The following is a 24586-nucleotide window of genomic DNA, read 5'->3' on the forward strand; positions in this document are numbered from 1 at the left end:
CACCTCCAGGCTTGGCAGAAAGAAAGGCCATGGTGAGACAGAGACAGGGCAAAGGGCTTCGTCCCTGACCATGAAAACAGGAAAACAACTTCCCAAATAGCCCATCTTTTGTGCAATTGATTCTATTTTCAGTTCCCAGGTTCACTAAAATGTTTAGCACACAAGCCAGGAATATGGCCATTCACCGAATGGGCAATGGATTAATCATAAGGAGAATTCCTCCCCGGCTCTTTCTTCTTTATAGATTCCAAAGTATCTAATGTAACCGAGTGAGCTCAGCATTGTCTGTCCCATTTTACACAGGAAAAACCAAGGAGGAGCAAGGGGAAGAGACGCCAGGTCCCAGGATAAGTTGGAGGACTTTCCAAAGTCAGAATCCAGGCGCCCAGACTTCCAGTCCTGAAATTATATTACCCACACTCAGATGCATCTCATGGCCACCTTGAAGCACATGTCCAAGGAGTAGAGTCTGGTGAACACATCCCTGAAATACCGTTGTCTGAACGTAGACCTCACCTCTTCATCCTAAATTCTAAAGTGGAGAAAAACAAACAAATAGAGAAGACAGGCTTCCTGAAACAATTAGGGTTTTGGGGTTCAGAGGGACCTGGGCTCAAATCCCAGCTCTGCCACTTAGCAGCAGGGAGACCATAAATTATTTTTACCTCTTTCAGCCTCAGTCTTCTCATCTGTAAGAGAAATGGGGATAACAGTAACACCTATGCTGAGGGTGGTTGTGAGGGTTAGATGCGGTGGTGCCTGTGATAGTACCCAGTACAAGTGTCACGTAAGGAATGTCAAACTGTGCACATCCTCTTCCTTGTGTCCTTTCTCAAGAGCTTTCATCTGCTGGATGGAAAGTTAGTTCCTTCATCTGGGAAGTGATGATGTGTAACTCAGACTCCCTCACCAGAATAGAGCTGGTTGTGCGTTAGTAGCTTTGAAATCAACACAAAGAAATCTGCTCCAGAGCTGTGAGGTCCTGAGACACCCATCCAGTCCCACCCTCTCATTTTACAGCTGTGGAAACTGAGGCCCAGAGAAGAGGAGCAGTCTGGCAAAGATCAGAGAGAGTCAGTGGCAGAACCAGGGCAGGAATCCTGACACCCCAGCTTCCCTGCTTTTGGATACACTCATCTCACTGGTTGAACTTAGCGTTGGCAAGGACTGTTGGTTCCAGGGATTCAGGGACTTCCCCTTCCCTGTGTGCCAGCTGGTTCCTGCCCACTCTCTTTCAGGCTGTTATTTTATTGCTGATTCTGGGGCTGGTTGAAGATCTGGGAATGGAAGAGGGACCATGCAGGACCATGAGCCTTGTAGCCTTCACTAAAGGGGTGTGTGTGTGTGTATGTGTGTGTGTGTGTATGAGAGAGAGAGAGAGAGAGAGAGAGAGAGAGAGAGAGAGAGAGAGAGAGAGAGAGATGGGATTACCATTGACTGAGCTACTAAAGGTATCTTAGGTCATCTCCACATTGTCATAAAAACCTTGCAGGATAATATGCAAACTATTATATATAGAATGGATAAACAACAAGGTCCTACTGTATAGCACTGGGAACTATATTTAATATTCTGTAATAAACTATATGGAAAAGAATATGAAAAAGAATGTATATATGTATATACATGTAACTGAATCACTTTGCTGTACAGCAGAAACTAACACAACATTGTAAATCAATAATTCTTCAATAAAATGGATTAAAAAAAAACCTTGCAGGATAGGTATTAGCCCTATTTTCCAGATTGATTGAATCATTCACTCAACATATATATTTAAACACCTGCTGGGTGGCAAGCACAGTGCTAAGTGTTGGGGATATAGCCGTGAACAATTCAGAACACAGACTTTGCCCTCACCGAGCTTCCAGTCTACTGCAAAAGGGATACAGTTAAAAAAATTATATATGGAAGTATAGAACTGCAAAATGTGGTAAGCGCCACAGAGGAAAAACACAGATGGCTAAGAATACAAGAAAGGGCTTGATGTAGATTAGAGGATTAAAGAAGGCCTCTTTTGGAAAGAACGAGGAAACTGAGGCTGATGGAGGACAGGTACATCCACCCAGTCACTCATCTTTTCAAGTTACTTTCAGGCAGGACTGAGAACAGTCCTGACAGTCTGCAGAGAAAGGGTAGCAACACTGAGTGAAGAGAGGAAGGTCGATTTTACTGGCCAAGCTCTGCCAAATTACCTAGGTGTTTGGTGATTGCTATTTGCTTTAAGAAAGGCAGCCAGGGTTATGCAGAGAGCTCGAATATAGTTGGCAGGAACCACGGGTCTGGTTCCAGTTGACCGACTTATGGTACATGACCTTCGGTGAGACTTTCCTCTCTCTTGGGCTCAGTTTACTGATCTCAGGTGCATTTGAGCCCTAACGGTAATAAAGGTTCACCAGGTGAGAGATTGGAGAGGGAGAGTCCCTGACCACTAGGCTCATAGGGATGAGCTTCTTCGTTTCAAACTAAGTGTGCAAATTACTGCTTGAGTCAGGATTCTGTAGGTAGGATTTTTCTAAAGCGAGGCAGCACCGGATTACCTGAGTTTCAACTCAAGGCGGAAGCCTTTGGGATGCCCAGACCCTAAGGTTCGGAGTCATTATTCTAGAAAAGTACACACGTGCTTAGGAACTCCGCGGGTCGCAAGAGGTGCTGGATTCCCATCTCCCGCTTAAATTAACGGCCCAAGGCCGATTCAGCCCTCAACAAAGATGGCACCTGCCCTGGCCTCGGCCCTAGTGCCCTCACTAAAAATGGCATCCTGCCTCTCTTTCCTTAAGTCTTGCTGGCGCAAGCGCTGACCCCCCGCCAACCTGCCATTAGTTAAGATGGCGCCCGCCCGCGCTGCCCGGCCCGGCCTCGGCTTCACAGCGCGCGTCTCGGTGACCCCGCCTCGTTTCCGTAGGAAGAAGCACCGGGAAAGATGGCAGCGGCTGCGGTTTGAATTCCAGCGGCGCCGCCGGAGTCCGAACGAGACCTGGGTTGGAGGGGGCGGGGACCTGGGGAGCCGGGCGGGTCACGACCGGGGGCGGCGGCGGGGAGGGAAACCAGTGGCGACGCCGCCAGACACCAACGCCACCACCTCCTCTGTGTCCATGATGGACTCGGTGTTGGAAGAGGACGTCACTCTCCCCGGGATACGCAGCGGCTGCAGGTGCGGCCCGGCCTTTGGGGGTTCGCGGTAACCAGGCCGGGGTTCCCGCTGATGGGGTTTTGCTCCATCCGAGACTTGGGGTTTGCTGTTTGGGTGTTTGAGGGTACTGGGCAGTATGTAGGATGGGTTTCTTGTGTTGGGGGGAATCTCTTTGGGGACCCGCCCACTGATACTGAGTGTAGGTGGTTGGGCGGTCCCGACCTGCCCCACGCCCGCCTCTCGCATTTCGGGACATACTTTGAAGAGGAGGTGAGGGACAGGTAAAGGGTTCTCTGAAAAGGTGGGAGATGGGGACCTCTTGGAGTGTGCAATTAGTGGGGGCTGGTTGAGGGGCGGGGACCTCGAGGGTACTTGATGGTTCATGCTGGTTTGGGGATTTGCTTTCATTATGGGGAGTGCAGTTGGTCTGTACAGACTTTGCCTATGGGGTCATACAGTGGCCACCAAGACTCGGGCCATGGAGTGCAGTGGTTAGGAACCTTGGCTGGAGTTGAACAGAACTGGATTCAAATCCAGCCCTTTAAACTAACTAGCTCTATGCTCTTGATAAAATGGTTTAATCTACTTTCCCATCTGTAAAAGGAGGCTGTTAGTAATATCCACCCAACAGAGTTGGGGTGAGGATCAAAAGAGAAGATGCCCAGCCAGCAATTTGCTTGGCAGGAGTAGTGCCTGGCATATAGTCAGTGCTTAAAAAATGATTCGGGGGACTTCCCTGGCGGCCCAGTGGTTAAGACTCGACGACACCAATGCAGGGGGTGCGGGTTCGATCCTTAGTGGGAGAACTAAGATTCCACATGCCATGGGGCGAGGCCAAAAGATAAAAAAAGAGAAAAGAGATTCGGTGTTATCATCATCATCATCATCATCAACAGTAATACAAATTGGGGAATAGTGTCTGAGAGTGGCCTCCCAATGCACCTGTCCCAAGAGGCAGTTGGAGTCCGCATTGCTGGTGCGGCAGGGGTCTCTCCTGGTAGGATGGCCTGACAAAGCCCTGCACTGCTGCAGGGTTGGGGCCCTTTGGTTGTCCTGGGCTCCTGGTTGGTGAGAGAGTAGAAGGTCTCAGAGGTGATCCCTAACTGAGAATCTGCAGTGTTTATCCAGCTCTGCTAGGGCCAGGCTGCTGCTTTTAGTCAACAGATCCTAACTGAAACAGTGACATGTTATTTGTTGTGCAAATCTGGACAGTTTTAAGAGTAAAATGGGCACAATTAATTTATGCCTGAGCAGCAGGCATAAACAGGTCCTGTCTTGGGCAAACCTTGGACAAATGGTTACTCTGTTTATTGAGGACCTACTAGTTATCAGGCACAGAGCAAGGCCCTTTGCAGCTCCTGCTAATTGGATCCTAAGGTAGGATCGTCATGTCCCTTTCTCTTCATCTGTCTGCCACTGCCCCAGTATATTGCAGTATGACCTCTCATCTGGATTGTCCTGGTTTCCTGCACACCTCTGATAGCCTTTTATACTACAGCTTCAAAGCTCTTTTTTTTTTCTTTTTCTTTTTGCGGTACGCGGGCCTCTCACTGTTGTGGCCTCTCCCGTTGCGGAGCACAGGCTCCGGACGCGCAGGCCCAGCGGCCATGGCTCACGGGCCCAGCCGCTCCACGGCATATGGGATCCTCCCAGACCGGGGCACGAACCCGTATCCCCTGCATCGGCAGGCGGACTCTCAACCACTGCGCCACCAGGGAGGCCCCAAAGCTCTTTTTAAAATATAAATCTGATTGTCACAGTCTGCTGTTTTACATGTTTAATGCTTTTCATTGCTGTTAAGGTAAGGTCCATTATTATTCTCTCAGACAGCTTTTCACATCTCAGCACCAGTTGGCCAAGCACTTGGGTTTTGGGACCTAGACCTAACTGGGTTTCAATCCAATTCTTCCACTTAACAATCCTGTGACCTTGGGCAAGTCACCCCCTGTGAGCCTCAGTTTTCATTATCTGTAACATGGGTGAGTCTAAAAGGGTTTAGTGTAATGTCTGACCCAGAGTAGCAGCTCAACAGAGCATCAGATATTCTCCTTTCCCTCCTCTCCCTGCCTTTGCTGGTGATCCTGGTGCTGCGTACGTTCCTGGTAACTAATCTCTTACTCACCTGCTTCATACCCTCCCTGGCTCCTCTCTGCCCTCAGGATAAAGTTCTTTAATATGGCTTCTGAGCTCTTTATACTCTGGCGCATCTACCTCACTAACCTCCTGCCCTCCCTCTTCCTTCCCTGTCTCCTCCCCATGCCCGTCACTCTTGCTGGCTGCCAAACTGTTATGAATGATCTGCCTTGTTCTTTCTTACAGCTGGGCCTGTGCACTCGCTGTCCCTGCGGGCTGGATTGCCTTCCCTCCTCCTCCCCCGCCCTTTGCCTTATTATTTTTCAGGTCTCAGTTTAGATGGTATTGCCAGGAAGTCTTCACTGATATCCCCCTATCCCCACCTGGGTCCTCTGTTCTCTAGTCCCCCCATCACTGACCTGTTCACAGCCCTCATTGACTTCACTGAATTTTCTTGGTTTTTTTGGCCACACTACACGGCATGCAGGATCTTAGTTCCCCGACCAGGGATCGAACCCACACCTCCTGCAATGGAAGCTCAGAGTCTTAACCACTGGGCTGCCAGGGAAGTCCCATGACTTCACTGAAATTTATTAACTAGTGTGGTCCAGTCAGCATATAATTTGAGCCACGTATGTAATTTAAAACTTTCTAATAACTGCATTAAAAAAGTAAAAAGAGACTGGTGAAATTAATGTTAATAATGTTTATTTAACCCAATATTTCCATATATTATCATTCTAACTTGTGAAAAAAATTATTAATGAGATATTTTACCTTCTTTTTGATCTTACTAAATCTTTGAAGTCCAGTATGTGTTTTACACTTACAGCCTTTCTCAACTTGAATGAGCCACATTTCAGGTGCTCAGTAAGGTCCAGGTGGCTGGTGGCTCCTGTACTGGCCACTGCAGGTATGACTGTTAACTTGTCTGTCTCCCAGATTAGAGTCTGACCTACGTGAGAGCAGGGGCTGCATGTTGATCATCTTTGTAACCCGACTTCCTAATGTGGTATCTGGTTCATAGTAGGGGCTCAGTAACCATTTGTTAAATCACTGAATAAACAATGATCTGGTGGGGGGACAGTTTTATCCCTCTTTTACAGGTGAGGACACTGAGGTTCAGAGAGGTGAAATGAATGGTCTGGGATCCCACAAAAAGTACATGATCGAGCCAGGATTTGAATCCAGGCCTACAGACTCCAAAGCCTGGCTATCAGTAGCATGTCTTGCCTTCCAGCCAGTTCTCTGAACCAATTCTGAGAGGATTCTGGGAGGATTTTTTGGAGCTGCTGGTGCTTGAACTGGCCGTCAAAGAGTGGCAGAAATGTCCTGAGAGAGTCACCTTCTCTGTCAGGTGGTCACAGTGGATGAGAAAAATCCCTGCAGTAAAATCTCTTTTTATGCTAACATGAGTACTCTTCTGCTTGCTAACATCCAAGCCCCAGTTTTAGAGACTAGACCAGAGTCCAGTTTGTCCTTGGACTTCTGTTAAATTAGGTCAGTGTGTGTTATTCTCTCCAAACCTGATCACCTGTGGGTGCCCCAAGAGCTCTGGCCCCTGGAGCCTCGCCTGAGCCAAGGCCCTTCATTAGGTCCTGCCTGATGGTGTTGAAAGAACCTGCACTTTGTACGCAGGATGTCTGTGTCTGCATCCTGCCTCAGCCAGTCACTAGCTGTGCTGTTTGAGTAATTTGCTTAACCCTCCTAATCCTCAGTTTCTCTTCAGTGATAATATCTGTTTTGTTGGGTGACTTTGTGGATGAAGCAAAATTGTATGTATTAAGTACCTAGCACCGACTGGGGAGTACATTAAATGTTGGCTGTTTTTGTTTTACCGTTAACCATGTTGTACTGTTTCCCGGACAAAGTCCTCTGTGCCCACACCCCTGGGTTCACCCGTTTGTTTTCATGCCCAGGATTCTGCCTCTCCCTGTGAGCTTCCTAAGGCCTGGCCCAGGCTTGTACATCTGTGGGTTCCTCAAGTACATGGCCATTAAGTGCTTGCTGCCCAGTTAGGGGCAGACCAAAAAGACATGTTTCTTATAGCTTTGTACACAGTTTGTACTTTCTCAGGCAAAGAGTGAGTGCCTTTATGGATTTTGTAGAAGGAGGTTGAGAAAGAGGATGGTGGAATGAAATTTCTGGTGAAGGCTTGAAAGCTTAATCTAAGGCCGACCTTGGACCAGAGGTACCCCTAGGCTGTGAGGTTTGAGGAGGTGCTCTCCGTTGCCAGAGTTAGCTCAGTCAGGGCAGGGAGCACGTCTGGCTTCTTCCCCACTGTATCTGCCCTAGAACTGTGTCTGGCACATGGTACAAGCTCAACAAATATTTGTTGAATAAATCAATTTTGTTCAGTCTCCGTTTGAAAAGATAAATACCGTGAATATAAGCTCCATATTTAGTAGTAAAATGCTGCTTTGTAATCACTGTGTGAAAAAGTGCACAACAGAGTGTCAACTGGTACAGTCTTCGTGGAACACAGTTTGGCGTTAAAAATGTGCCTTGTGTTTTTTTTTTTAGCAGCTTTTTAAACAGATATAAATCTGATTTATATGCCGTAAAGTTCACCCATTTGAAATACACTATTCAATGTTTTTTTTTAGTATATTTACAGAGTTGTGCAGTCATCACCATAATCTTAATTTTAGAACATTTTCATCATCCAAAAAAGAAACCCTGTGCCCATTAACATTCACTCCCTGTCTTAGCTTGGGCTGCTGTAACAAAAAAACTGTAGACTGGGTGACTTATAGACAACAGAAGTTTATTTCTCGCAGTTCTAGAGACTGGAAGTCCAAGATCAGGGTGCCAGCATGGTCAGGTTCTAGTGAGGACCCTGTTCCGGGTTGCAGACTACCTATTGATACTTCTCATTGTATCCTCACATGGTGGAGAACAGAGAGAGGAAGCAAGAGCTCTGGGAACCCTTAAGGGCACTAATCCCATTCCCAAGGGTTCCACCCTCATTACCTCATCTAGACTTAACTCCCTCCCAAAGGCCCACCTCCTAATACCATCACTTGGGGGGTGGGTGGGTAGGTAGGGTTTCATCATATGAATTCTGGGGGGCCACAAACATTTAGTCTATAACATTCCACATTTCTCCTCCTTCCCCTCCCCCCAGCCCTAGGCAACCACTATCTACTTTTTGTCTATAGCTTTGCCTATTCCAGACATTTCATATAAATGGGATTTTACTATATGTGGTCTTTAGTGAGGTTCATTCATGTTGTAACATGTATTAGTACTTCATGCTTTTCTGTGCCTGAATAGTATTCCATTATATACATGTATTGATGCCATATTTTGTTTATTCATTCATTGGTTGATGACATTTGGGTTGTTTCTGCTTTTTTGGCAGTTATGAATAACGTTGCTATAAACATTTGTGTACAAGTTTTTGTGTGGACATAAATTTTTGTTTCTCTGGGAGTAGGGTTGCTGGGTCATATGGTAACTCTGTCTGTTTAACTTTCTGAGGAACTGCCCAACTCTCTTCCAAAGTGGCTGCACCATCTTACATGCTCACCAGCAGTATATGAGGGTTCTTATTTCTCCATTGCTGTGTCAACACTTGTTATTGTTTGTCTTTGCTTATAGCTATCCTTGGGGATGTGACAGGGTACCTCACTGTGGTATTGATTTGCATTTCCCTAAGGACTAATGATGTTGAACATTTTTTCATGTGCTTATTAGCCTTTTGTATGTTTTCAAATCCTTTGCCCATTAATAAAATGTGAATGTGTTTAGACCCAGCAATTCCACTTCTTGCTATCTATCTAACTAGAGAAATCCTCACACATGTGCACAATGAGACCTGTATAAGGAGATCCAGCATTGTTTGTAAAAGGAACAATTTAGAAACATTGAATTACCATCAGGAGACCTGGTAAATACACATCCTTTCACAAGTGTCTTTCAGACTGTGACCCATTGGCAATTCATGAAACTGAATGTAGTAGGTTGCAACCAGAATTAAAAAAAAAAAATTGAGTAGAACAGAATTTCAAGAATTTCAAGAATGAAGGGTAATATATTTCCTTCTATGGGTTGGGGTCAATAAAATTTGCAAACACTGCTGTACAATGCTCTGTAGGAGTTAAAAACACTGAGGTAGATCTGTTTGTACTGTCATGAAGACATCTTTAGGACACATTAGTGAAGAAACGATGCTGCATATACAATTACAAACATAGGGAAAGGTTTGGAATGTCTTGCTGACAAGCGTGGTTACCTCTTAGGAGGAGACCAAGATGGGAGTGAGTAGTCAAGGAGAACTTGAAGCTTGTCTGTCTAGTTTGTATTTATATATATTTTTCTCTCATTAAGAATACATGACATAGAGTGAAAAACAAGTTGTTGAAAGACAGACAAGACTGTACTTGGTGTAGTTGTTTTCTGAATGTGATGTCTAGTCTGTCCACGGCTCTCATAACGCTTTGTGCATGAAACATTCCATCCTCGCTGGGCCTTGCGTGGATGGACAGTTGTTGGCTGCCATGTACAGACTCAGGAGATCGCCCCTTTTGGGTGGCGGTGGAGCGAGCTAGGAGGATGAAGTGGTTGGTGAAGCGCAGGTGAGCGTTCGTTCGTTTACCTGACACATAGTGGACAGGAAGGAGACTCTGGAAGGCCCTGCCTTGATTCATGGGGACCTCACCATAGCCCCTTGAGGAAGGCGCTGGCGGGGGCCAGGCTGGTGTAGAGGCTAAGAGCATGGGCTTTCGAATCAGGCCAGCTTGGTCTTTCAGTTTATTAACTTTCCTGGGCCTCCCTTTTCCTCATTAAAAAAAAATGGCAACATCTAAAAACTACCACCTACCACTGAAGGGCTGCGGTGGGGAGTAGGCGGGAGGCTGCCTGTCCCTGAGCGTGGTGTCTGTTCAGTGCGGTGCCCCTGCAGGGTAGTGGTTACGCTTATGCTGTGTTTTGCATGCGAGGAAACTGGCCCTGACTATGTGCCCCATTGAGTAGGAGCTTTGGGCAGCCCGGACGCTGGTTAGCGAGTGGCAAGGACACAGAGACACCTGGATTTTGGTCTCAGCTTTACTACAACTGCTTGTGATTTTGAGCAAATATGTTCCTTCCCTTTCTGGGCCTTAGTCTCCCCCATCCATACCATGACAAAATCATGTCTAAACCCTTTTCCTTTGCTTGCCTAGTTTTGACTTCGGGTGGGGCCCCATGAAGCCCCAACTTTAGTTCTCAGGCCTAGAGTGAATGATCAGAATGGGATACGAAAAGGTGAATTCTTAAAGGTGGAGCTGTGGCTGGAACTGACTGAGACTGCGCATGACAGAGGTCCATGGCATTTAAAAAGTGGGCAGGTAAAGCCCAAATGGAAATTTGGCAGGAGCCAGGCCGGAATTGCTGCATTAAATAGTGGTTTCTTCGGAGTTGCGGTGTCAAATGTCATTTTTCAAACTTCGCTGTTTGCCTGTTGGAAATTTGCCTAAGACCAAATTCTTTGGCTTTGCCTGCCACGTGGTTTTCAACGGTGATTGATCTTGGCTTGAGTAACTGATGGGCCATTTCCTCCAATAGTAGTAAATTAATAGCTGTGGTGGAGAGAACCCCAAACTTGTGAATGTAGAGACCAGACTGTAGGCTAAGCTTGACCAATAACCTGGTGTGTGATCTTGGGCCACTGGGCCACCATCCGGAAAGGGTGGTGATCGAACTTGATTTTAATTTTTACAATTCAGTTTAGAAAATGGAGTTTGTCTTTCTAGTGATACTTATTGGAGGAAATTGAGAATTGTAGAAAATTAAAAAGGAGGAAAATATCTCTCATTTCCCTGCAAATTATGATTTTTAATATTTCAGTTGTCTTGTTATATGTATTTAAAGCCCACCTAGTTTCCAAGAAGGATTTGAGGTGTCTTTAGTGTACATGTATTTTTTTTTTCTATAATTGAAGGAGTATTCTACTTAGTTTTTTTTTTTTTTCCAGTTATCCTCATAGCAGACACTTTTAATGTAATCATTTTCTTGATGATGGAATTTTACGACATCCAGTTTTTGGCTTGGTTCTGATCTTGAAGGTTCATTCCAACTCCAAAGTTTGGTTGTCAGGCAAAATTGTCCTAGGAACAGAATGGATCTGAATTTAGAGGCATGGAAAGAGCAAATTGCCAAGAAGTCAAGCTGCGGTTCCATCATCTCCTAGTTTACAGCTTGGGACAGGGAAGCATTATTGGGGGTTAGACGTAAAAGGCTCGGATTCTGGACTTGGTTCTCTACTTAACTGCCATGAGACTGAGTAGACTGTTGAAATTATCTGGGCTTTAACACCTTCCTTTGAGAAATGCGTAGACCCTCAGGGAATTGGGCAGTTCTCATGATGGTAAATCTTTTGTAAGTTATAGAGCATTGTATGTTTCAAGGTGACAGGGGTGTTTTGCTCCGATTTGTGGGATACTCACAATATGCCAGGTACTTGCTGGACACTTGTTGTCTTATTTGATTGCCAGTTGCTGTATCAAGTAGCTGCTGTTCTCCTTTTACAGATGAAGGCAGCGAGGTTGGGAAAGGTATGTGGCAGAGTTTAGAACAGAATCCAGGGAGGCGTGTTTTGTGTTGAACCACACCTCTATTATGGTACAGTTTTCTATCAGTGTCTCCAGATTCTCACTGAACCTATTTTTATAATTCAACCAGTAAAACTTCTTGAATCAGTGAATTTTGCATTTTTGTTTGATATTCCCAAAGCATCCGAATTGGTGCCTGATTCTTGGAAGCTTAATTTTTGGTTGTGATAGGCATTTTAATAATGGTAATAATAGTAATGACACAAACACCGCTAGATGCCATTTAACGAGCACTTACTGTGGGCTGAGTGTTTATATATTGATACATTAACTCATTTAATCTTTACAGGTAGAAGGTGGTATCCCCATGTAACGAATTAACAAAGTAAGACTCAGGAACGTCAGTAGCTTATATTTGGCATGGTGCCTCTGCACCTAGCCCGTCTATGGCCCACAGAACCCTTGACATGTGAATGAATGACTGACCTTACTTAGCTGTTAAGTGTTAGAGCCAGACCTCCGCCCCAAAGCCTGAGTTCTTAACCTCTGCACTGCACGCCTCACAGGTAGCTGGCTGGCTGTGACCTGATGACGGACAGTCCGTCTGATAGTCTCTGCTGTTCAAACACTGACTCTTCTTTTATCACACGTGTTCTCTCCTAGTGGCCTTGTTCCCAATGTACCAGATGACCCGGATGACATCGGCCCCATTGCTGGTTTGGGAAATGGTGGTAAGTACACAAAGTAAGATCAAGGGAAGTAGACGCGAGGCCACGAGGGCCTTCAGGCCTTGAGCCTGGGCCTGAGCTTGGATGGTTCCAGGGCCCAGAGCTAGCCTGGCATGGCTTGGTGCTCCCAGGAGGTACACAGTATTTTGTATACATATTGACCTGCTACTTAGTCCTTTCATAAACACTGGACTAGAGGAATTGATGTCCTTTGGGCCATATTTCATGAGTTTCATTTCTTGCTACCACGCTTATAGGGGTTCAGCCAGTGTTTGCTGAACTGAATGACCAGTGGAGGCTGGATGCTGAATTGGTGACTCGGTCAGGTTCGGAGGATCTGTTGGTCCCTGCTACCGAGTGGCTGGAGGCCCCTGAGGGCTGCTGTCCAAACTTCAGTGTGCAAAGGCCTTCCTGGCAGGCTGCTGGATTCCAGTTGCCCGCTGAGGCCCAGCATTCCTACACGGGCCTGCCCTTGGGAGACAAATAGTTGGTTAGACCACAGGAGACAGCGCTGAGGAAATAAGCAGTCTGCTGTGTTGAAGCTGGACCATGAGGAGACTTTCTGTTTTGCAGTTTGGGTTTTGCTAAGCGTTCTTCATAATTTTTGTTTCTGAAAAAAGTGGATGCTATCATAAGTGTCTGTGGGAAGTGCTGATAATTTGCCATGTTGGAATATCTTAGAGATATTTTGCCTTGTTCCCCGCCCCCCCACCAAATATGTGCAAAAGGAAGAAGGTTTTAGAGCAGACGACATAAGTTTCACAAGGTTTATTTCTGGAGACTGTTTTAACTTACAGGCCACCCTCAGGTTTTTCTTTAGAACCTATTAACTTTTACTTTAAACATACAATCCAGCAGTTCTGGTTTCTCTTTTTCCTGCCCAGGCAGTTAGGGGCAGAAAAGTGATAGGCCTCCTCCTTAATTCAGCCCATAGTATACACCTGCTTCATGCCAGGCTCTGGGCTCAGTGCTGGGATTCCGGTCATGGTTCCGATCAAGCCTAGAAGGCAGACAGCTAAAGAATTATCAGGATAGATCGCACAGTCAGTGTAACGAGCGAAGACGTGAAAGGAGCTGTGAGGGGGGATGAGAAGGAGATTTACCCTCAGATGAAGGAGGTGGGGTGGGCTGGAGTTTCCCAAGAAGCTGAACTGGAGCCAAGACTTGAAGAATGAGTGGGACCTCGGTGGGGACACAGACACAGTTGACAGAGCACAGCCCATCTGAGAAACAGGAAGGCGACCTGGGTGCCCTCGGTCTGGCGCACGGGGCTCTGCACAGTCCCCCGCTGCCCGGCTCCTGAGCCGCTTGTCTGCTGAATGCTGAGCGCCACGCCTGCTCCCTCCTCTGGGCCTTTTCCCTCATCTGCCTGCTGCCTGCCTGAGTCTTTATGACTCAGCTCAAGCCCACCGCCTCCTTGGCTCTCCCTAGGCCGCCTTAGGTGTGCTTTCCTCTCTGAACTGTATGTATTTCACTGCAGTTCGTTTCATCTATTCCCGTTGGCTACTTAACGAGTACCCAGAATCAGACCCCTTCTCACCCTCCCTCCCTGGTCTAAGCCATCAGGACCTCTGGCCTGGATTCTCCCGCTGTTCTCCTAACTGGTCTCCTTGTTTCTCTCGAAGCGGCTTTTAATCTGTTCTCAGCGAGGCAGGCAGAGGGAGCCTGTGGAAACCCAAGTCCCATAACGCTACTCCTGAGCTCAGAATCCTCGGCATCCTGAGAGGAGCCAGTGAGGCCATACACAGCCCGTCTGCCAGCACCTGGCTCACCCACCTGGCTCACCCACACATGCCCCTTTATTGCTCTCGCATCCATTGGCCTCGTGGCTGGTCCTCAGATCCACTGGGCATCTCCCACCCCAGGCCTTTCCCCTGTGCCTTCTCCACGTTTGCCCAGAGGTCATCTCCGCAGTGAGCCCTTCCTCAATTTAACCACCTTATTCGAAACTGCAAGTCCTCACCCCACCCTTGCTGTTGGTATTTCCTATCCTTGCCCAACTGTATTTTTCTCTGTAGCATTTATCACCTTTGAACATACTCTGTAATTACCTATTGTTTTGTTTATTGTCTGTCTCCTCTTTCTAGACTGTCAGCTCCTGCTGTTTGTTCTGTTTCTAGAATGGTGCCAAGCAGAGAGTAGGCCCTCAGCGCATTCTTGTGGGAAGAGTGAATTCATTCATTCACTCAGCACACATTTCCTCAACACCTGAAAAGCGCCACACAGTTGTGCAGCGTGGAACAGTTTGCTTACATCTCCGTCTCGTCCACGGGATCAGGATCCTCTTGGGTGCAGGATCCATGTCTCTGTCACCGTTGCTTCCCTAGCACCTCGCGTGGTGCTTGGCGCAGAGGAGGGGTGTAATAAGTGTTTGTTGAATTAAAGAAGCTGTGGAAAGATTTGGGTACTGGCAAAGTCTTGAATCACTCTGAAGCAGGATTTGGCAGTTTCTGACCCACTGCCTGCTTTTGAAAATAAACTTTTATTGGATCAGAGCTTCTTTGTTTTTGAATTTTCCGTGGCTATTTTTGTGTTGAGTGTTTGTGACAGATTTGAGGCTTTGTGTATGGCCTGCAAAGCCTCAAATGTTTATTGTCCGGCATTTTAAGAAAAAGTTTGCCAACCCCTGCAGTCAAGTCAGTCAGATCTGGTTTGTTTGAATTGCTGACATGTGAAGATGATATCCTGTTCAGCAAAATAATTTTATGACAAGCTGTAAGGAAGTACATAGCGGGACAGTTCTGCTTTGTTTGCCCCATGCATTCTTTGGGTTCATCTTCTGACATTTACATTGTTACATTGGGGCTGGTTCAAGTAATTTGTAAATATTTGAAATATAATGGCTTAGAGCTTTCTGTAGACTCAAATCACAGGACAGAATATATTATGGAAGCTAGTCATTTTTTTTTTTTTCTTCGCTAATAGGGCTGCTGGGCAGTTTGCATACGGTGACGTTTTCCTGTGTCTGTTTTATCTTTTTATAGTGCTCCCACATGTGTCGGAAGAAACGGTGTCTCCCACCAGAGCCCGGAACATGAAGGACTTTGAAAACGTAAGTGGAGATACCAAATTACCATCCCTCACAAATCACATCTGCAGCCACTGTCCAGCCAGACCCAGGAGGGAGCTGTATTTCTTAAGAAGCATCCAGACTGGATAAGGCCAGGGTTAGGAGGAATGCCAGAGCTCGTGGGCGCTCTCTGGGCGACCCTCACATTCCTACACAGATGGCCCTTTGCACACAGGCCAGTTACGGGTTCCAACAGGATCAGTGGTTTCCAGCCTTGGGGAGTTTGGTGTATTTCTGGTGTCCCAAATGAGAGGATGTCACCATGTAGCACAGCTGAGAGGCACTAACATGTATTAAGGGCTTTCCTGTGATGTAGGGAGTGTTATTTATGGTCCCCATTGAATCCTCGCTGTGGCTGAGGTATTTTGTATTATCCCCATTTTACAGGTAAAGAATCTTAGGACTAGGGGAGACTCGCTTACGGTCACATCATACTTGAGTGACAGAGCTGGGGTTTGAATCCAGGTTTTTAATGACTCCAAAGCCGTTATTCTTTTTGCTGCGCTGTGTGGCCTCCTTGCATTTTGCAGGCTGCATCTTTGTTGCTGTCGAATGAAACATGAGCGGCCTGTTCCCACTGCTGTGCGGTTGGCAATTGTCTAAGAATGGATTGCTCAGTGATGGATTTAGCTTCAGTGCTTGCTGTCTTCCAGCATTGTGTGTTTCATTTGTTAGTGGGCGGGGTTTGTTGTCAAGTAACAGGAAAAGAAGGTTATTTTCCCAATTCCAGTTCTCCTTAACAAGTTACCTGCTCAACGCTCTCATTTGTCCTGGGAAGATCTAGACTCTTCTTCATTTGTAACCCAATGAAATCCATACTATGCCAGACACGGGAGATATTTATCAGAGAGAAGATGGAGGACACAGAGGGAAGGACACACCACCATCATGTTCTCTCTCTCCAGCTGTCTTTCCTGAACAGAGTGGTACTGTCTCTGGATTTAATTTAGAATACTCATTACTGCTAATAGTTATCTGCAAACCACCAGTGACCAATTGAATAAATGACTTGTCAGATCTCTAATGGAAACAAGTAATTTCTGAGCTTTGAGTTATTACAATTTCAACTGTACAACCCGATCTATGCTGTGGGGCCTGGGGCCTGAAACAGATGAGATTTGATTATTCCACATCGTGTATAATTAAAATGTGCTCTACTATTAAATGGTTGTTCCTGTTTTATCATAAGAGTAATACTAGCTACTGTTTATTGAGCTCTTGCTCTGAGCTGGGAACTTGAAGCGTTAAGCTCTTCATATATATTACTTTAATATTGAAGCAGCTCTGCAAGATACAGAGTTATTTAAGTTTTGAAGGGCACAGTTTTGATTTTTATTTCTAGATGGAAAAGTTTAACAGAATCTTAGAATTTTGGCTTCACATTTTGTTGTCTGCCTTTTGAACTGGGAGAAATCTCTGAATTGAATCCAACCCTCTTTATTATACGTAGGAGAAACAGAGGCTGAGGGATGTGACATGGCAAAGCTGTTTTCAGAGGCAGTCTGTGCTGCCTGAGGACCACGGCCTCTGGAGCCAGACTGCCTGCTCATCCACTTCTGCTGGGTGACCTTGGGCCAGTCACTTAACCTCTGTGTACTTTCTTTGTCTTTAAAATGGACATGTTACTAGTTCCCACTTCATAGGGCTGTCGTGTAGATTCATGAGTAAATATATGTGAAACACAGATGCCTAGCACAGAGTTCATTCTGTGTGTTACCTATTTCTCCTTCTTACTGTTCTATTTATTGTTGTTATTTTTGTCTACTCTGCCACGTGATTCACGTTTCCCTTGCTCAGATGTGTTCTTGATGACCCCAATACTGATTTTCTTAAAGGTGAGGGAGAGCCTTCTCTGCCAGTATGTTTTAGGATTTATGTTTTTCCTTCATGACTGGGGTCCTTTGGCTGCTGTTAGGTTTTTTATGGCATTGATATTGTTTATTGTAGCATTTTCAAGAGCAAATTCTGCAGTTGAAATTGAAATGACCACACTGTTCTCAGTGGCTCGCTTTCAGGTCTTTATAGAACACTGAAAATTTTCATCTGGCCTGAGCTACTAAATGCATGATCTCTGTGTTGGGATGCTTATAGGAAATGCTCCTGGCATCTGATGCTAATTTTAAAGTCCGCGTGCATATTAAAGAGGGGGCTAGAATACTTTTGATTTAAAGGGGGAACTCGTGATTTCTTTTATTCTGGTCTTAGATGACGGATATCTGAACATCAGAGTCTATTAGCAAGGGTCTAGCAAAATACGGGCCTCCTGGTTTTGCTTAGAGTTCATCCATTCATCAGTGAATATTTTCAAATACATGTCCTGTGCCAGGCTGTGCCAGGGGCTAGGGAACTGGCAGTAAATTAAGACCCTGTAAGTCTCCCTGTCAAGACGCTCGCAGTCTAGTTAGGGAGATGGATAGCAAAATAGTGCAGTGATAGGGGTTAAGTACAGGGTGCTCTGGGGCACAGAGCAGGGGCCCCGAACCTGGCCTAGGGGACTTAGGGCAGCCTCCCTGGAGGAGGGTCATCAGGACAAGGAGGGATTAGGGTTAGCTAAGGTGAGAGGACTGGGAGAGCACCCAGGCACAAGGGCTCACATGTGACGACGTAGCGAGAGCCATGACAGCGTGTGAGGAGGCTGGGAGTCTAAGTTCCCTTTGGCTGGAAGGAGGCGGTGGGATGGAGGGCCTGAGAGAAGTGAGGCCACTGAAGCAGGCAGGGGTCAGATTCTGCAGGCTCCTGGATGCTACGCTGCTTCTTTTTAGTTTTGTCCTGAAGATGAAGGGGAGCCAGTGGTGGATTTTCATCTGGGAAGGGAGGTGACGGGAATCATGCTTCAAAAGATCAGCCAGGCTGGTGACTATCTGGACGGAGGAGGGAGCGAGGCTGGTGGTGCCGTGACGGGTTGAAAGACTGCAGTGAGTGGTGGGGGGGCGGGGGGAGGGATGATGCCTGAGCTAAGGGGAGGGGTCCGGAGGTGTTGGGAAGCAAGTCTGCCGGCATCGTCGACTCACCCAGGCCCTCCATCTGACACGCGGGGACTCAAGCCCAGAGAGGCAGAGGGACTTCTTTGGGTTCTGACCCCAGGCCTCTGGCACAGGAGGTCTTTCTGTTACACTCTGAATCCTCTTCTGACGTGTAAAAGCCACACGCCTTCTTGTGGGTCTTTAAACTGGTGATCCATTGTCTAGTGCCCTCATCAGCTGAGGTGTAATCACCTGCACGGCAGGCCTTATAGCAGGAGGTTGGCAAATTAGTTATCAGTTTGGTCTTCAGTGGGAGCCTGTCTTGTTGGTCCTTTCTAGATGATAATATAGTGGGGAGCTCCCCGGACCAGAGGAGGCTTGGCTGAGATGTGTTTTGTAAAGGACTGTGCTTACCTGGTGTGATCTGTTTCAGAGACTACAGTTTCTCTCTCTCTCTGTCTCTCTCTCTTCCTTTGTTTCTTTCAAAATGTTTTGAGCAAGTGGGGAGACCTAGAATCTGGTTCAGCGTGTCCAGTCCGGGTAGCTGTCTTTATCCGTATGTAGAAGCGTTTAATTCTGGCTTTTACTGTGACAGAGAGTGACACGTGTAGCTTTCCACCTCTGTTGATACAAGTGGCTACTGTTATTTAATGACTGTCTTAAGTTCATAAAGACTTGTTTTCAAAGGGATGGATTGAACCATAATTTACGTAAACTCTTCCTGTGCAACGTTCAGATTGTTTCTAATTCTTCACTATTATAAACAAAGCTGTGGTGAATATCCTGGTGCATGTGTCTTTGTACAGTTATGTGGTTATTTCCTTAGGATAGACTCTGCTGCCCTTGTTTCCCATCCACCTGCCCTGAGGTGCTGGTGTTCTTGTTTCAAGGCCCTTACTCCTTTTTGTCGGTCAGTCTTGGTCTGAGCTGTGGCGGTTGGTCAAGTTTAATGTTTTAGCTGCGGTATGGCCAGGAGGTTTGCATCTTCAGATTTGCTCTGTAACCTCCAGGTGGTGACTTACTTCCTCCCAGAGAATAGCGCCCCCTCACGCTCCAGCCCCGCCCAGTCTGCACGGCCCTTGAAGCTTCAGAAGCACGGTGGTACAAGGACATGACACGCACTTGGAAATGACCAGAATTGGGTTTTAGGTCTTGGCCCTGCCACGAACTGACCTGGGGGCTGATACGGTCTTTCATTCAGAACTGTCATGAGGGTTATATGAGTTCTGGTGTGGAAAGCGCCTAGCGTGATGCCTGGCACACAGTGGGTGCTCAGTGCCTGCCGGTGTCCCCTCTGATCTGAGGATTCTGTTACAGCCAGCCCCTCGGTTCTGCCCCGTCAGTTGTCAGCTTCGGCTGATCCTTCTGTGATGTTTCTCTGACTTTGGAATGAAATCCCTAACTTCTTGCCACGGTCCCTGACACCCTGCGCTGTGTCATCGGCGGCACACTTTGTGCTCTAGCACGCAGGCTGCTCTCAGCCGCGCAGCTGGGCCTTCACAGGTCGCCTCCCTCTGCTGGGACCGCCCTTTCTTCTCCTCCCGAGGGGCAGGCCTCTTGACCTTCATGTCTCAGCCTTCATGTGACCTTGTTAGAGAGGCCGTCCCTAACTCCCTTCCCCAGCTCGCTAGGGACCCAGCAAGCCCTCGGTACCCAGTCTTTTCCACCGTGAGTCTTATGACTGTTTGGAATTGTGTGTTTTCTTGGTGTGGTTGCTTAATATGTGTCTCCTCTGCTTGGTCCCTAGTGCTCAGCGCCCAACTGAGCAAGATGGTAGTCACTTAATTAATTCTTGTTGATAAGATGAATGTGTGACCTTGTATAAGATACTAAAGCTGGGCTTCCCTGGTGGCGCAGTGGTGGAGAGTCCGCCTGCCGATGCAGGGGACACGGGTTCGTGCCCCGGTCTGGGAAGATCCCACGTGCCGCGGGGCGGCTGGGCCCGTGAGCCATGACCGCTGAGCCTGCGCGTCCGAAGCCTGTGCTCCGTAACGGGAGAGGCCACAACAGTGAGAGGCCCACGTACCGCAAAAAAAAGATACTAAAGCTGTAAATTTTGGTTGCCTTATCTGTGAAATGGGAAAAGTAATATTTAACTCCTAGGGCCGTGGTGAGGATGAAGTAACATATGCCAGGACAGTGCCTGGTATCCCGGGTCTTATGCAGATGGGGGTGGCTGCTACGTTCTTGTGAATCAAGTGGCTGGAGCAGTGTAGCAGCAGGGAGGGAGCACGCAGATGCCCCAGTCTTAGGAGAGCAGGCAGTGATGAGGGCAAGGGGAGGCTGAGAAGGAGAACAGGGACGCCTTTAGAACCAGGCAGGAGAGCAAGAATCGCGTGCGGTGCAGGCCGGTGGACGTGGTTGAGGCCAAGTCTGGAGCTGACAGGGTGGGTGTCGCCGCCACACTGGGGTGCTGGCTCTGCAGGAGATGGGGCCTGTCAGTGCCAAGGGCCTTGGGAATCAAGTTGGGCTTCTGGCTGTGGGATGTCTGTGCTCCGTGCAGAGGTTCACCTGTGTAGTAGGATGGCCTCCTGCATGCCGGATCGAATGCTCTGAGTTCTCGGACCTCTGCACGTCCCAGCCATGCCCTCCAAAGACCTGGCCAGATGACCTCCTGCATGCCGGATCGAATGCTCTGAGTTCTCGGACCTCTGCACGTCCCAGCCATGCCCTCCAAAGACCTGGCCAGATGGCGGGCTGGGCAGTGTAAATTTTTACAATTTTTTATTTTTAATGAAGCAAAACTCAACTTTTATTTGTAACTTTTTACAAGTAACAAGTTAAAAGATTTGTGGAAATGATCCAAAGTGATGAATTTTGTTTATAAATGTGATCCAGAAAAATGATGTTGCAATCTTATTGCTGTTTCCTAAAATGACATAATGCTCAAAATTCACTATTTTAAAATTATTTTTATGTGAACGCTTTTTTCTCTTTTGTAATTTTAAGCAAGCTACTATAGGTTTTAAAAATTTCAAACAGTGACATACAACTTAAGCATTACACAATAACAAGACATCTTTACAATCTTTTTGAAGGCCATTTGAAAAGAGATTTTGATGGTCATACAAATAATATTACTCTTGAGCCCGATAATCCATTTGGTGAAAATTTGTCCTGAGGAGACAACCCAGTGGAAGGAAAAAAGCTCTGGGCATGACGGTGTTTGTCGCCACATTGTATGTAATTGGGAAAAATTGGGAACAAGGGAATTATATTTTACGTTTGTTATCTTTTTGGCTTATTGCAACAAGCTTGTGATGAAGGTATTTCACAGGTGAGGAAGTGGAGGTTGAAGAGATTAATGACTTGCCCATGAGTTTAGCATGACTGAGAAACAAAAAGAAGGCAAAATTGGGACTTCCTTGGTGGTCCAGTGGTTAAGACTCCGTGCTCCCAATGCAGGGGGGCCAGGTTCGATCCCTGATCAGGAAACTAGATCCCACATGCCCCAACTAAAGACCCGGCGCATCTAAATAAATAAATAAAATAAAACATTTTAAAAAAGAAGGCAAAATTCAAACCTCGTCTTTCTGGTTGTAAAGCCTGTAGGCTTTCTCCTAGAGCACACTGGATCCATAAGTGCTCAATAGAGAAGGGGTTAAGTAATTGACTGTGAATCAATTCAGTGGAATTTAGTGCAGTCATTTTAAGTGATAATTATGTGAATTATGCAGCAACATGAAAATATTTAAGATATGTTAGGGGAAAGCAATGGATTACACAAATTCACTTATGTTATAATTTTACAAAAAATGTGTATTCATGAGCAAAGGCTGAAAAGAATATAAATAGAGTTGATTTCGTAAGATAGTTGTATTCCAAGTGTTATTTGGGGTTCAGTTTTAAAATTCTGTTATTGCTACAGTATTGTTTGTTAATAAATAGATGTTTTCCTAGTAACAGTTTTCTGGATGATTTGAGGACACTGGGAGAGTACTGGAATCAGGAACTAATTCCAAAGTGTCTTCCTCATTGTACTAACCTCACTTAGTTGCTGCTGGCAGAATTGCCTTACATGCGGTATTGTTTACCGGAGGTGAACTCTGGGCAGCAAGGTTTCATGGTTTTTGTGTTGTCTAGTGAATGGTCTAACAGTTTTTGGACTTTCAAAGAAGTTAAAAAATTGACAGTGGCCCGAAGATCTGCGTATTGAGGGCTTGAGTGAGAAATGGATTCCTTTTGAAAGCTATCCTGTGTTTTCTGCTTGCTCTGTGCCAGGCTCTGCCAGGTACTTTACCTCGTTTAGTTGTCACAACACCCCTGTGAGGTAATTGAGTTTTATCCTCATTTTATAGATGAGCCAACAGTGACTCAAAGGTGTTAAATAGTTTTCCCAAGGTTACACGGCTTCCAAGTGACAGCATTGGGAGTTCATCTGTTTCCTATTCCGCTGACCCCAGGGCCCTTGCTCTTATTCCTTGTGCCGTGAATTGAAAGGTGATCTGGTGGGTGAGCTTCAGCTTTGGAGGCTCAGGCTCTTGCAAGCCATTGAAACTGATTGCCAGAGTTAGGCACCTTGCTGAGAGTTCAGTTGGTTGGAGTTGCCCTGATTCTTTTTTATGTTGTTGGCTTTTGTTTTTCTTCCCTTTTTGATGTGCTGTAGGCTAGGAAGGCCTTTGATAGGGGGTGGGGTTGGGAGTGGGAATGGGAGGAAGCCATAGTGACCAACGAGTAGCTCCTTGAGGGTCTGTCCTGCTGCTGAGCTGCGGCTGCTCCAGCTTCTGAAAGCTCCACCCCATGATCAAGTTGGGATGGTTCCCATTTCAGATGTTGCAGCTCCACAGTCACACTTGAGTTGCAGGAGCGGGAATGTGGCAGGTACAGCCTTGTGTTAGCTTACTTTTTTTTTTTTTAAGTACTATTTTTATTTTTTAAATTTATTATTTTATTTATTTATTTATTTTTGGCTGTGTTGGGTCTTCGTTGCTGCACGCGGGCTTTCTCTAGTTGCGGGGAGCGGGGGCTACTCTTCGTTGTGGTGCACGGGCTTCTCCTTGCGGTGGCTTCTCTTGTTGTGGGGCATGGGCTCTAGGCGCGCAGGCTTCAGTAGTTGTGGCATGCGGGCTCAGTAGTTGTGGCTCACGGGCTCTAGAGCGCAGGCTCAGTAGTTGTGGCGCACGGCCTTAGTTGCTCCGCGGGATGTGGGATCTTCCTGCACCAGGGCTCGAACCCCTGTCTCCTTCATTGGCAGGCGGATTCTTAACCACTGTGCCACCAGGGACGTCCCTAGCTTATTACTTTTGAGCATTGAGGTTCTGTCATATTTGGTGGGTTTTATATTTTGAGGTATTTATTACTGCTGTATGATAAGCTGTTTCCAGTGTTTCCACTCAATTTTTTTTTTCATTTCTTGAACTTGTTTCAAGTACAGATGAAAAGTACAAATGAAAAGAATATTAATGTTTTAAGTTCTTATGCTGTGCCAGGCACAGTACTAAACATCCCAATTAATTTCCTTTAATCCTTATAATAGCTCTCTGAAATAGGCATTATTATAATCCCATTTTTATAGATAAAGGAACTGAGGCACACAGAAAAATGAACTTGACTAAGGTCATACAGCTAGTAAGGTAGTCTGGACCGTATTCATTCATTAATTTATTCATTCATTCAACAAATGTTGAATGTCAACAAATTCAACAAATGTCTGCTGTTTTCCAGACACTGTGCTAAAACCTCAGGGGAAATAGCCATGAGCAGATAGATAATAAGGTGCCTGCCCTCTAGAAGTGGATTATATTCATATGACAAGCATGATAGTAAAGAACACACGTGTAAATAAATAATATGAATACAGATTGTGCAACCTCTAGCAAGAAGACAAGAGGTCTGTGTTAGAGAGTAACTTGGTGGAGGTGGTGGAGACAGGTCTGCTTTCGAGCAGGTGGCTAGGAAGGGCGTCTCTGAGGTGCTGACATTTGAGCTGAGGTGGAAAGGCTGAGACTGAGCCACCCCAGGAAGTGCTGCAGGAAGAGCTGTGCAGGCAGACAGGGTGGCTTATGTGAGGACTGGAAGGGAGGCCAGGGAGGCTGGAGCATTGCAGTGAGGGTGAGGGCTCTACCCGAGGCCGATAGCGGAGCCAG

The 24586-nt window shown here is 46.4% G+C and overlaps 1 protein-coding gene across 4 annotated transcripts in view; it reads left to right on the forward strand.

Moving 5' to 3' along the window:
• Positions 1-3016: 3016 nt before the first annotated feature.
• Positions 3017-24586, forward strand: part of CDK5RAP2 (CDK5 regulatory subunit associated protein 2) — a 185412-nt gene continuing 163842 nt past the window's right edge. For all 4 annotated transcript variants that reach the window (XM_060100621.1, XM_060100623.1, XM_060100622.1 and 1 more), the window contains exons 1-3: positions 3017-3154; positions 12403-12470; positions 15452-15519. In XM_060100621.1, the coding sequence (XP_059956604.1) occupies positions 3096-3154; positions 12403-12470; positions 15452-15519 (195 nt within the window). In that variant the 5' untranslated portion in view covers positions 3017-3095. The remainder of the gene's footprint in view (positions 3155-12402; positions 12471-15451; positions 15520-24586) is intronic.

Source organism: Mesoplodon densirostris, chromosome 6 (assembly GCF_025265405.1).
Source record: "Mesoplodon densirostris isolate mMesDen1 chromosome 6, mMesDen1 primary haplotype, whole genome shotgun sequence".
NCBI classification, from domain to species: Eukaryota; Metazoa; Chordata; class Mammalia; order Artiodactyla; family Ziphiidae; genus Mesoplodon; species Mesoplodon densirostris.